We start from the raw sequence: 14,748 nt of genomic DNA, 5'->3' as shown, positions 1-14,748 counted from the left end.
AAACCATAGGGTGTCTTCTCCCAGATCCCAGCCCTGGTGAGATCTTTTATAAGGTGTCAGTCTGTGGTCACCACTGGTGACTTGGAGATAGCTGCTGGCAGGTGGCTTCCTGTAATATATCATCAGCCCAGGGCTCAAATCACACAGTCAAAGAGGAGGCATTGCCTGCCTCACCGCAGACACACAGTGCTCACCACAACATTCAGCTCATTGCTCTGCACCAGGACACACTTCTCCTGTTCTGTCACCATGTTCCTTCTAGCCCAGCACCCATACACCTGACTACACCTAAGCCAGCTGTTCCATTATCCCCCAGAGGAGATCCATACTGAGCCTTGGCAAAAACAAAAATTCTCCTCTGCTGTGAAAGTCTTAACTACTTGTGTTCTTTTCCTCCTATGGAAGATGGGGAATTCGTATGCTGGACAACTGAAGACAACACGTTTTGAGGAAGTTCTGCACAATTCCATCGAGGCTTCTCTGAGATCCAACAACTTGGTCCCTAGACCCATATTTTCCCAGCTCTACTTAGAAGCTGAACAGCAGTTATCATCCCTGGAAGGTAAGAAGTTGCTTTCACAGTTACATGAGGACTACTCTTGTGGTGAGGTTCCCTATTCCCAGACTTCTCACAGTGTCTCTTCTCACAACATCTGCCTGGGTTTGTATGGTCTCCCTGAGTTTTTGTAGGTTCTCAGCATGTACTAAAGATTGGACCTAGTGTCAGTGTCCAAGGTTTGTGACTTATTAGGGACTGGGACTGCTATGCTGGTGCTATATGAATGATCACCCTTTTTATTAATATAGTGGGGGTACGGGCTCAAAACAAGACATGTAAAGAAATAAGACCCTATAAAAGAAGAAGGTTCAGCACTGAGGAGCAGAGTATCTACGAGGAGCAGCAAGGCTAGAGTCAACAATTGGGGTGGGGGGCTGGAGGTTACCAGGGTTGTCTCATTGTACTGAGGAGTTGAATTGATGTGGAGGTGGACGGGTCGCATTTTACAATTCTGTCATATGTGCTCACAAGTATTATCGAAATATCTAACATAGAATTCAGACCTGGTTTTAAAATAAATCAATAATTCGCTGAGGTTGTATGTATTTATATCATTCTTTCAGCCTACATAATTTAATATACAGAGTCTTGCAAATTATCTAAAACCTCTAGAAGTCTATCTATCTATCTATCTAGCTGATATATTTCTATCTATCTATCTATCTCATATCTATCTATCTATCTATCTCATATCTATCTATCTATCTCATATCTATCTATCTATCTATCTATCTATCTATCTCTATCATATCTATCTAGCTGATATATTTCTATCTATCTATCTATCTATCTATCTATCTATCTATCTATCTATCTCATATCTATCTATCTATCTATCTATCTATCTATCTATCTATCTATCTATCTATCTATCTCATATCTATCTATCTATCTATCTATCTATCTATCTATCTATCTATCTCATATCTATCTATCTACTTACTGTATCTCTATCAATCTATCTATCTATTTATCTAATATCCATCTAATATCTATTGACTAGCTATCTATCTACTTACTGCATGTCTTATATATCTATCTAGTATCTATCTATGATCTATCTATCCATCTATCATCTATTGTCTATCTATTACATTCTATATCATTATAATTTTCTTTCCTTTCTTTCTTTCCTTTTTCCCCCATTTGTTTTTCTTACTTTCTTTCTTTCCTTTTTTTTTTTCCTTTTCTCTTCTTCTGTTCTTTTTTTTCTTTTTTTTTTCTTTATCCTTTAATATTATTATCCTATTATTTTTAAAGGGGTTCTCTGGACTTTTAATATTTATGACATATTCTTAGGATAGGTCTATGGCAAAGCAGCAGCGAGCAGGAGGAGAGACGGGAGACAGCACGTGCACACTGCGGGCGCCGTCTCCTCATACAGCCGATCTGATATTGATGACCTATCCTGAGAATAGGTCATCATTATTAAAAGCCCAGAGAACCCCTTTAGGGTCCAGTCACACGTCCGCAAAATGGATCCGGTTCCGTTCCGCAATGTTGCGGAACGGATCCGGACCCACTCATTTTTAATGGGGCCGGAAAATATGTGGACAGCACACGCAGCTGTCCGTAGCCGCACTTCCGTTCTGCAAAAAATAGAACATGTCCTATTCTTGTCCGCAGACACGGACAAGAAAAGGCATTTCTTTTAAAGTGCCGGCCATATGCGGATGTGTGAATGGACCCTTAATACCAATAATTTTAGGGGCTATTAATTCCAGGGCACCGTACATTCAAAACAGAGTAAACATACAAAATCTAAAACCTGAAACTATTAACTGAGAACTAATAATATCGCCATTACTATTCTTGGTTGTTTCGTTGTTATTAATAACCATTAGTTATGACGGAGCAGTTGATTGGTCATCTTTGGCAATAATTATATTTCGATTTACGGAATAATCTAGAACGTCACTAGTCCTGTCTTTATATAGTCGAGATTGAGGCACTCAGACCGTTCAGTTTTGCAAAAACTGAATGGTCTTGGTGCCTCAATCTCGACTATATATAACGTGGCTATTTTAGCCCTTGTTGGCACCAGAAAACCCTCAGAGTGCGGTTCTCCATTTCTCCACCATAGTCCTGTCATTAGTCATGGGCAGAATGCATCTTGGTCAGTAGCACTATGAACTCAGTAACCCTGTATTCTGTTTATTATCAGATAATGTAATTACTTTACAGAAGATATTACTGTATTATGCGAGTATTTAGAGTTGGCTGAGCCCAATGTGCGTGTCTTCAGGTCCAGTAGGAGTCAGCCAGACATGTTTTGGCGATGAGCACTGCTGCGCCCCACCTGTGGGATTGCACCTCTATGGAGAATGGGGTTTCCTCTATGCCCATCCCACTTGGTGAAGGGTGTAGGTGGCAGGGGTGAACTGGCATATACCCTACAGGGAAATTTCTTGGTGGGCTGGTGACCAGGGGAGCACCCGAATCCTCTTAATAGCCACTGGCCAGATACACAACGATCTGATACTCTTAGTATTATAATGCTAGGAGCATCAGGTCCTTTTGTACATAGCCAGCAGCCTCAGGTGCTGTCCTGAATTTAACTGTATCACCATCCTCAGTATGCTGATAGGGCAGTATTGTATGCTGCACTGTGGTATTTGGTTCTGCGGGGGTGGTATTTTGTTCTGCACTATGGTATTGATGGACCCGCCTACTTCTGTTGTCCTTGCCTACTTGTGGCTTGTATTGGCCGTGCCTACATGTGTTGCCCGGCCTACTGCCAATTTGGACCCGTCTACAACTTGGCGCCACTGTTTTTTCCAGGGCCACTTTAAGTTCCCATTCTGCCCCTGGTAGGTGGAGAGTGAATGGAGAGGTTGTTGCACATGTGCAAAGCTCTCTCTGTTCTCTTCTGTGGAAATTACAGAAAATAGTCATGCAAGCAGGAGTGGTGTCGGAGGGGCGGAGGGGAATGGACCCCTGTTCTGGAGAGCAGGTCCCCCAGGTTTTATTCCTGGATCATCAGTCAACTGCAAATGGTGTAGAAGTGCTGCATTTGTCAAATAAAAGGGCTTCCTAAAAATCTAGTTCAATTTGCTGAAAATGTAAAAAAAAAAAAAAAATAACCCCTTAACTTCAGTCCTCCGCTGCTTCCTGTCTTTTTCACGGCATAATCGCGTGCCATAAGGATGCCACCGGAACGGCATACTTGCCAACTTTTCTGTGTTGACCTGCTGAAGAACAGATAGATGAATGCGAGAAGCACATTGTAAAAATGTTTTCAGCCATTGACATGCCCCTTCTCAAAGATCCCACCCCTTACCTATATAGCCCCACCCCCTTCCAGGTACGACACGTCCGAGCTGGTATGTATGCTGGGGCTGCAGTATCCCAATGCCGCATACAGTCAGCGCTCATGGAGGGCTGTTTTCTGTGAGAAAGTAACCCTCTATGAGCTTTGTGGGAGATTTGCCAGCTCTTCAATAAGTCCAAGAGGTCTCCCCCCCCCCCCCCATTTTTTTTTAACCTCTTGGATATTCCCAGAACGTTCTCAAGTATACTGCCAGTCATTGGCAGCCATCGTCATGGGATGATGGAACGCTTCTTATCATGCTGCAATGGAAAGGGAACGCGGCAGTGGTCCGTGGCATCCGTAGCCCAGGAATTACCCCAAATTTCCTGAAATTTAGAAGTCTAAAACTCCTTTTACTCTTTCGGGCCAATTTGGTAAAAGTATGTTAAAACAACAGATAAGACATTGTGAAATCACATAGTGTAGCACCACATTACAACACAGCACTGCTACATCAGCATTTACATAGTCTGCCCTTGTCATGATTTAATGACGGTCTTAATGACTCTTTCTCTCTAGTCAGAAGTCTAAAAACGTATTTCACTCTTTGAGGCCAATTTCTTAAAACTTTGTTAAAACGACAGATAAGACATTGTGATATCACATAGTGTAGCACCACATTACAACACAGCTCTGCTACATCAGCATTTACATAAGCTTTAATGACAGTCTTTCTCTCTGGTCATGGGTATATCCTATGGATAAATTCAGTTAAGAGAAACATGGCCGTTTTCAGCCCTCGATGACTGTTGTGCTCAGGTTTCAGTGCAGTTCTTGGTCGGCTGTAAATTTAGAAAAGGTTCCTAATTCCTTGAAATTTCCTGGATTAGTGGAGATAGGATCTCACTGCCTTCACAGGAAGCCCAGGATTAAGGATTTAGCTAGCAGCGTGTCGTAAGGTTGGATTGGTTTTCTTGATTTTTTTGTTCAATAACATATGAGATTGGACGTTGCATCAGATATACAGGCGAAACTCGAAAAATTAGAATATCGTGCAAAGTTTATTTATTTCAGTAATGCAATTTAAAAGGTGAAACTAACACATGAGACTCATTACATGCAAAGCGAGATATTTCAAGCCTTTATGTGTTATCATTTGGATGATTATGGTTTACAGCTTATGAAACCCCAAAGTCACAATTTTGAGGTCCCCTTTGCTCAGGGGGTATGGATTAATTAGCTGACTAGAGGGTGACACTCTGAGCCTAGAATATTGAACCTTTTCCCAAAATTCGAATTTTAAGCTATATTAATGCAATTTCTTTTAATTTGCATTACTGAAATACATGGACTTTTGCACGATATTCAAATTTTTTAAGTTTCATCTGTATTTATATAATATGCTTTCCACAGTCTTGTGGCCGGGCATCTTTAGATCATCTGATCCTTCTTAGATTTTATGGGGTTCTCTAATGGCGTGCCAATGAAGCTCAGCAGTTGTGACCCTGCTTTCGCCAAGTCCAGAACTGCAAATCTGCTTAGTTATAGGACCATATGGCTGTGTATATGCGATTTTTGACAGGGCCAGGATGAGGGCAGTTTATCAAACTGGAGTGGATCATACAGATGTAGTAGAGTTAACACTCATACTTTCTGAGACGTGTTCTCTAAACTAAATGCGTTAAGCAAACACCTTCAATTGCTTTTCAATGGCTTTTGTCTCGAAAGAACGCGATGAGTTAAAAAATTTGAGTTAAGAGCTTGTGTGTTAACCCTGCTACATCCGTAAATTATTTTTTTATTTTTTTGTATCCACCACCGGCTTCATTCACACGTGCTGTTTTATGCTGGTTTTACACATACACAAGACCCAACGTTTTTGTAAAGAGCATCATTTTTTCCGTGACATTTTTCAGGATTTATTTTCTAGCCTGTAACTCCGCAGCCAGATTGAAACATAAACTGCACTACATACAAAGCGTTTTGGTTTGTGCTGTTTTTGTGGCTTTTTTATTTTTCAAAACGCACCATGCTCTTGGTATGGCTTTATTTTGCCATTCTTTCCCATTAGCTTCTCTATGGGACTTAGAGGGGTTTTCCAACATTTTACTACTGATGACTGATCCTCAGGATAGGTCATCAGTATCTGATCGGTGGGGATCCGACACCCGTGACCTGCCACCAATCAGCTGGGCACCAGCGCTCCTGTGACTTTTCCTAGGCCAGTAACGACACGTTCATCGCAGGTCAGTCCCATTGAAGTGAATGGGGCTGAGTACAATACCAAGCGCAGCCGCCTTACAATGTGCTTAGTGAGCACAGAGAAGGCCGCGGTGCTCACAGGAGTGTCGGTGCCTTCTCACACAGGTGACTGGCAGGGCTCCTGGGTGTTGGATTCCCACCGATCAAATACTGATTAGTAAAATGTTGGAAAACCCTTTTAAAAAGTTGTAAAAAAACATAAAATGTCAGTGTTTAAAAAAAACACCAAAAATGTCATAAAAGTACATGCTGCATTAAAAAAATGCTGGCCTTTTTACATGAGGACTTTAAGGCTTCTTTCACACTGGCGTTAGGATTGTCTGGCAGGGGAATAGCCTGCCGGATCCGTACTAACGTTTGCACACATGTGCTGCCAGAAGTCCGCCCCGGCCCCATTCCCTATAATGGGGATGGGCCGCAGCACGGCAAACATGCAAATGGTGACTGGGGCCGGGGCGGACTTCCGGCAGCACACGTGTGCAAACGTTAGTAGGGATCCGGCAGGCTGTTCCCCTGCCAGACAATCCTAACGCCAGTGTGAAAGAAGCCTAAGGGGAATCCACGGTGTGGCAGCTGCAACCTCCTCCATCGGGCTGCCCAAATTTGCTGGTTAATCATGGTATTACCTTAAATTTGTGCTTCCGTTGGTCGATGTGATGGACGAGATTTCGGCCATTGCATCACACCCGCTCCATGCAGACCCAGTCTTAAAGAGCTTCCCCATAACCAACATTTATCATCTACACACAGGTCGATGCTTCCACACAAATAGCCACGTTTATCATACAGACATGCCACGTTTATCATACAGACATGCCACGTTTATCATACAGACATGCCACGTTTATCATACAGACATGCCACGTTTATCATATAATTATGCCAATTTGTGGCGTGAAAAAATGTTTTTGCAAGTGCCAATACTCCGCCAGCCGCACCACTTTCCCGAAAAGGGGGCATGGCGAGGAAGGGGGAAACATTTATCTTCTTTTACGCCAGTTTTCTGGCATGGAAGAAGACTGAAATCTACACCAGCCAGGCATAGAAATCTATGTATGACACCAGCCTAATGAAGTTATTGATAAGTTTTTGGTGCATTTTTTTAATTTATTTTTTAACAACCATAGGAATTGATCCAAAATGAAGAAAAATTATAAAGAAAAGACATACGCATGTATACTTGTTCTTTTTCTAACCACTCCTGCATAAAACTGCATGTGTGAACCCAGCCCAAAAACTGCAAAAGAGACCACACAGGCAGTGGCAGTTTTTTAATTCTAAGGGAGCAAAACATGATGAAATTACCACCAATAGCTCCAGGAGCATTTGCATTTTGAAATAAAGATAAATAATGTCCCTTATTTTCAGTTTAGAGGTACTTTAGTGTTTTTTCTATATGCATTTTCCTCATATAAGAATAAAAAAAAAGTGACATTTATACATACTGTACCTTCGAGGGGATTAAAGGGGTTGTCTCACCTCAGACATTGGGGACATATTGCTAGGATTTGCCCCCAATGTCTGATAGATGCGGGTCCCACTTCTGGGATCTGCGGCTATACTTAGAACGGAGTCTGCAAAGTCCCGGAGGGCGCACCGCGCCTGCATGGCTGCCCTCCATTCATTCCTATGGAAGTGCCGAAAAATAGCTGAACACTGGCTTGGCTATTTCCATCAGCCCCAGAGAAGTGAATAGAGCGGTGGCCGCGCTTGCGCGGTGCGTTTTTCCATTCATTTTAATGGGACTGCTGAAAATTGTCGAGTGCACAGCTTGGCTATTTTCGATGCTTCCATAGGAATGAATAGAGGGTGGCATTCACTTTGCGGGTTCCGTTTTAAAGATAGGTGCGGGATCCAGACATTGGGGGCATATCCTAGGGATATTCCCCCAATGCTTGAGGGGAGTCCCTTTAAGATATGCAAATGAGCTCCTAGCAAGCTCTGCCTATGATGCCACCAGATGTAAGGCAGCTATCCTATAAGTCAATGTTCAACCCTTTGAATAGGCCTTGAGGCATGACTCAAGTATTAAATAAGCCAGCATCTCATCTTCAGACAGCTGCTTCGGGGTGATTGCCCCTCATCAGTGCAGAGCAGAGAGTACTGGCTTAACTGGGTGAGAGGCCTAAATCAGAATTCGGGAATACTTTCTTTCCTTACGAAGAGCGCCTTAGTCTGTGTGAGGAGACTTACAGGCCATACATGCTCCTCTGGAATTCTGAGAAGAAAGGGATGCAAATGAGACCTTAACAAGCTTTATCTCTAATGCCATCAGATGTAAGGCAGCTACCCTATAAGTCAATGTTTGACCCTTTATATAGACTTTGAGACATGACTTGGATATTAAATAAGCCAGCACCTCATCTGCAGACAGCTGTCATCAGGGGATTGAAACTCAAAAATATTTCCTTACCACTAAAATAAAAAATATAAAAAAAATTTTTGTCGGAGTCACAGGCAGAAAAAGGTCATGCTCCATGGGTCATGTGAAGGTTTTTGTCCAATCATATGAAGTCCAACTTCTGATTACTCATGTGATTCGCTGAAAAAACGGCATGTGACAAGTACAGTTGGATTTCTCTAGGCCTGGGACTATTGCAAGCAGAAATTGCTTTAGCAGGAGGGTGGGTTTCTGGGGTCTGATAATACAGACCACTTCATGGGTTTTGTTCAGAAATTCCATGATGAGGTTAAAAAGAAAATTGGTCTATGAGCACTTGAAGTGTCAGAATTTGGACCTGAAGGTTCCATTCATGGGACTTTGAGGGGAAGACTGTTTCCACGTATGTTGCTGAAGTAGTAGATGGTGTATACCCTGACATGTGCATAGATTTTACAGCCAAACATTTGCCAAAAAAGTGCCCAAATATCATATGTTTTGTCCTGTATCTGGTAGGGTCCCACGGTCTCCACTGCATAGAAAATTATGATAGGTGGGGTTTTAAGGGCATGAAACTCAGATCCCAGGGGTTATACAGAAGACCAAGCATCCTAAAACAATATTGTCATCTAATTCAGTTCTGAATGGGGTGAGGGGTGGTTATGGCAGGAAAGGGGTTCAGGATTTGGAGCCATAAATGGGATGTCAACTGCAGCCAAATTCAGGCCGTGTGGTTCCATCTGGCTCCCCATGGCACCCCTAAATAGAACTGTTGAAAGGGTTATTCGGGAACTGGATATCGAGTTGGACAAAAAAAGTTATAATGCTTCTGTGCCCTTTCTAAACACCTTTTTCTTAGCCAGTGTCTTGACTGCTGCTCTCCTCCTTCTTGCTACAAAGGAACCTGTAGGAGGGACATTAGCATTTCCAAGCTTCCAGGGAGCTGATATGATCTCAGTGCTGCTCCTTGTCAGACCACCTTTCATGTAGTAAACTCCACTAACCATTTCCTTGACATTAACATTAAAACTACAGTCCTCCCAACAGAGGAAAGTGAAAATAAAGTCAACTCCACAGCAGAAGTCCGCCTGTCATTAGTGTTGGGGGGGGGGGGGGAGGGGGGGGGCTTTATTTATTGTCCTAAGTGGGCTTTTGTGACAGCATCCATGCACTGATTTAGTTGTGGGCCGGGACTTGTGCTTGAACAAAACAGCCACAACGAACGAACGAGCAGAGCTGCAGGCCAAAGCTAGGGGAACGCCGTTGAGTGTTCATTTGGATAACTTCTTAATTAAAATCATCCTCTTTTATCCTCTGTAGGTGGTGTGGACAACGATGATGACGATGAAGACGATGATGTTTCTGGGTCAAGCAGTCCAGCCCATTCATATCTGAATAAACCCCCACCTGAAGGCTGCTGCATGACTGATGGTGAGGACTAAAGGCCCTTTATAAGGCAATTATCAGGAACAAACTGAACGTTTGCATTGACTGATCATGAGTGGAGGTAAAGAGCTGCGTTAGGCAGCAATCAGTTCCGGCGATCGCCTCTGTCATCTCTATTGCTTCTGGGCGGCAAACCCCTGTTTACACAGGTTGCTCAAAAATGATAATTTTTTGCCGCATCCACTATACTTACACCTGATGAACGAGCGTTTGCTCATTCATCAAGTGATTAGCGGCCCCTTTACACAAGGCAATTATCAGGAACGAGCGTCCATATGTTCCTGATAATCTGCCAATGTAAAGGGGTCTTAAGAGCCTACTTGTTACGTGATGTTTTCTACAAGTTCTGCGCTAGACCTCAAAAATATTGTCGACCAGCAGAAATCCTTCAAACCTGATGGGTGCATCATGACAAAATCTTATCTTTTGTTCTGGTCCTTTCCAATAATAAGCAGAACCTCTGTGGTGGCATTTCAGTGACCCTTATGATTTTGGTTGAGGGGCTATGGTCCTTACATGATCTTCGCCTCTTATTTATGACCATGCCTGGTGGTGCAGTTGGTCCCAGAATAGTCCTAGAGAACCCTAAGCTTGTTTGGGCCTGAATTTGTAAGTACAGATTTACTGACCATGATATATGGGAATAATAGAATAATACATTCATGTTTTTATGTATTTGTTTCAGGTTTTTGTCAGGCCGGTAAAGACTTGAGATTGGCGTCCATTGCCTCCGAGCAGTTTGAAGTGCCTCCTGGATTCTTATTGGTTGGTGCCAAGTCGCCTAGTTTACCAGATCATATTCTGGTGTGTGCTGTGGACAAGAGATTTCTACCAGATGACAACGGCCGCAATGCACTGCTAGGTAGGTAGCCAGATGTATGTAGCCCCTGTATCTCACTGACATTGCTTCCACATTACTTTCTTGCCCTCAGCCAGCCATGTTTTTGTGCAGAAGTTGTGGTCACACCTTGACCCAACAGGTCCATCTGCCCCATATGATAAATACTATTCATGACTAGGAGTTGGGGTAGGACCCAGTTACATAATTTACACTGTGCCCCCCCCCCCCCGGGTTACGTCTTTTCCCCCAGCAACCAATGAGAGCCCTCCTGGCTCCTGGATTCCTGGGTGTGGACTCACAATGAGGTCTTTATTTGGAGGCACGTCTGCTATTTGAGGTCTGACGTGTCTTGTATGATCAGATGCTGCTGTGAAAGTGCAGGTATTAGGCTGGGGCACTGTGACCGGGTGCTGAACTACAGTGAGTACTATATAAATAGCAGATAATAAGACCAGACTGGGAGGAAAATCAGTAGAAAATACATCTTCTTTTGCTGCTTCTATTCTGTGTCCTTGAATTATTTTCAGTATGTGTCCACATTAATTTCCTCTTAACATATATAGGCCGGGAGCTTATAGTTTATATGGAGGGGTATGCGGCTCCAAGGCCGAGTAATAGTGTCTTCATTTGAGAAATAAGATTGCTTGCTATCCTGCATATAATAATTCAGAAAGTCAACATTTTATTAGCAGATGTTGAAGATTTTGAAGGTTCTTTACCCATAAACTGGCCGTACAATGCAGATGGTTGTTGGCCAAATGCTCTGTCACCTGGCAGCTATTCTCCTGATTAGAGATGAGTGAATTTATGAAAAGTTTGATTTGGCTGATTCGCAGAATTCTACCAAAAAAAATTCGCTTTGTGACAAATAACTTCGTCACGAAGCGCATTTTTTTTAAGTAGCGTGTGCAATGACAGGGAGCTGCGATAGCTCTACCCCCCCGTCATTGTACCCCTCAGATACCGCGTTCATGCGTGATTGCGGCATCTGAGTGTAAAAACAGTGTGAAATTAACATACTTTTTTTTTTTTTTTATCAAACTTGCCATCTCCATTTGCTCGCAACGGGCCGGCCGCTGCCATCTTGCTTGAAGATCTGGAGTAATATCTCGCACGGTGCGAGATTATGTCATCCCGCCGGCTGGCGTGGTGAGGTCATACGTCACCACGCACAGGATTGCAGCCCGTCGCTAGCAAATTGAGGAGGCCAGTTTGAATTTTTTTGTTTTTTTTACACTATTTCAGGTCAAATCGATTCGCTGACACGAAGCAGGAGGAGATTCGGCTTTGAGGTGAATCAAATTTATTCTGAAATTCAGATCGAATTTCACTTTGTGGGATTAGATTCGCTCATCTCTACTCCTGATCCCTCTATGTTCCGCTCTGCAGAACGTGTATGTGTTTTCAGTGGGGAGAGGGGATTAGGCTCTGGCGGTGGTTTATTTCCCTGAGAAGGATTAGGTATGTTAAATGCAATATGCCGACCGTTCTCGCCGTTCAGTTCTGCTGAAATAAACGTGTTTGGCTGATAATTATCTTATGTGCTTGGCCATCTTTGCAAGCGAGTTTTACATACTTTTCCATGATTACCCAATAATCCAGAATATTTGTTAATCCACCACCTATGTGGCCCTACTGAAGCTAGATTAAAGGGGTTTTCCGAGACTTAAATACCAATGACCTATCCTTTGGATAGGTCATCGGTATCTGATTGGCGGTCCACAAAATGCGGAATGCACATGGCCGGTGTCCGTATTTTGCGGATCTGCAATTTGCGGACCACAAAACACTTGTGAATGGACGTGTGAATGGACCCTTAATCGGTCACGTGGCCTAGGCGCAGCTCAGCCCCCTTGAGATGAATGGAGCTGAGGATAGGATTGGTCATCAGTATTTACATTTCGGGAAAAACCTTTTAAAGGTGTTGTCCAGTAATTAAATATTGATGACCAAACCTCAGGATAAGTCATCAGTATCTGATCGATGGGGGTCTGACCCCTGCAATAAGCTGTTGGGAGGGACTGTGGTCTCTTCCTAGATCTGTGATGTCACTTTCATCGATCACATGACCTTTCCACATCTCAATTGAATGGGACTGAGCTGCAATACCAGGCACAGCCGCTATCCAACGTATGGTACGCTGACTGGTATAGTGTGAAGAACCCCCACCGATCAGATACTGATGACCCATCCTGGGTCTTATGAATGGTTTTCTCTCCTTATTTTTCTGTGATTCTTTTTGGAAGTCATAGCTGTTCCTCGGGATCAAAGCTCGGGGGCCACATTTCAAAGGGCCACTTGTGAAGCTTACAAATACACTTTAGGCTACTTTCACACTAGCGTTCGGCTAGCGTTCGATCGGATCCGTTCTGAACGGATCCGATCATAATAATGCAGACAGAGGCTCCGTTCAGTACGGATCCGTCTGCATTATTTTAGCAAAAAAAAGCTAAGTGTGAAAATAGCCTAGTACGGAGCCGTCCAGACTTTCAATGTAAAGTCAATGGGGGACGGATCCGCTTGAAGATTGAGCCACATTGTGGCATCTTCAAACGGATCCGTCCCCATTGACTTACATTGTAAGTCTGGACGGATCTGCACGGATCCGCACGCCTCCGCACGGCCAGGCGGACACCCGAACGCTGCAAGCAGCGTTCAGCTGTCCGCCTGTCCGTGCGGAGGCGAGCGGAGCGGAGGCTGAACGCCGCCAGACTGATGCAGTCTGAGCGGATCCGCATCCATTCAGACTGCATCAGGGCTGGACGGCTGCGTTCGGGTCCGCTCGTGAGCTCCTTCAAACGGAGCTCACGAACGGAAACCCGAACGCTAGTGTGAAAGTAGCCTTACAGAGAAAATAACATTTTCCTGGTAACAGAGAATAAGAGAGTTCATTATATTGCCTACTGGTGGAAATTACTTTTGAAAATGCTTTAAAATAATTCCTTCTTTCCTATATTTTCCTATATTGTAGTGTGTACACCTTTAAAGGGGCATGTGCGTGAAAAAATATCAGAATGCTCACTAAATCCCTGGAACACATTATGTATAAATTCTTATAATCCGGAAACCAATATTCTGGATATTGTGTCTATAGCCATCCAGTAATTCGGAATATTTGCTAATCTGGCACTCAGTACACTATATATACCTATAAAATCTGTGTGAAGAAAGGATATTCTACTACAATAAACAGCACAAAGCACAGCCATACAACTCTCCATGACAAACAGTGGAAGGTCATTTAGCTCAGCAATTCCTGGATTTTACAAACACGTCCCATCCTCTTCCTACCGATAGATAATAAAATTCCAGAAGACCAGATCTGTGTCAGACATGAAAGCTCAGCAATTAGCGTGGAGGAAGCCTTTGTATTAATAGCACTTTAAACAAAGGCACAAAAGAACCCTAAATGATAGTAGTTTAGGCCAGGCCGCCAATAGGATAGCCTGAAGACAGGTTCTCACCCCCCACTTCCTCAATAAACATGGCTCTATATTTTCCAGACAGAGACAGCACAGGTAATGATCAGCAAGGTATGCGGGCGGCTGTCTGCTGCCCAGCTGTGAACGCTGGCATCTGGACACCGCCAGACATGGGGTACCAGCTGCTCACGCTCATGCCAGTCTGTACCTGGTGTAAAATGCACCTACATATTACTGCAATGAGGTTATAATCTCTGCTCCAATGTATTACATTCTAAAGTCCAAGGGAAGAATGTCAAAGGGACAAACTGCAGAATATGTAGGCGCTATACAAGCGTGTAAAATAAATAATAAATGATATATAGTGTTATAATTATTATATTCTAAAGGCAAAGAGATGAATGTATTGTTTTATTATATTTAGTATAATTATTATTACTTTCTAAAGTGAAAGGGCTGAACGCAGTATATTATTATATATAGTGTAATTAATATATTCTAACGTCAAAGGGATGAATGTATTATATTCTAAAGTCAGAGATAATTGTATTTTATATTATTATATATAGTATAATTATTATATTCCAA

General features: G+C 43.0%; 1 protein-coding gene across 1 annotated transcript in view; it reads left to right on the top strand.

Moving 5' to 3' along the window:
* Positions 1–261: 261 nt before the first annotated feature.
* GREB1 (growth regulating estrogen receptor binding 1) overlaps positions 262–14,748 on the top strand; it is a 97,896-nt gene continuing 83,409 nt past the window's right edge. Inside the window, exons 1-3 of the mRNA XM_044290983.1 lie at positions 262–562; positions 9,772–9,882; positions 10,583–10,759. Coding sequence (XP_044146918.1) covers positions 406–562; positions 9,772–9,882; positions 10,583–10,759 — 445 coding nt within the window. The 5' untranslated portion in view covers positions 262–405. The remainder of the gene's footprint in view (positions 563–9,771; positions 9,883–10,582; positions 10,760–14,748) is intronic.

Source organism: Bufo gargarizans, chromosome 4, assembly GCF_014858855.1.
Source record: "Bufo gargarizans isolate SCDJY-AF-19 chromosome 4, ASM1485885v1, whole genome shotgun sequence".
NCBI classification, from domain to species: Eukaryota; Metazoa; Chordata; class Amphibia; order Anura; family Bufonidae; genus Bufo; species Bufo gargarizans.
This window is presented reverse-complemented; position numbering and strand designations above follow the sequence as displayed.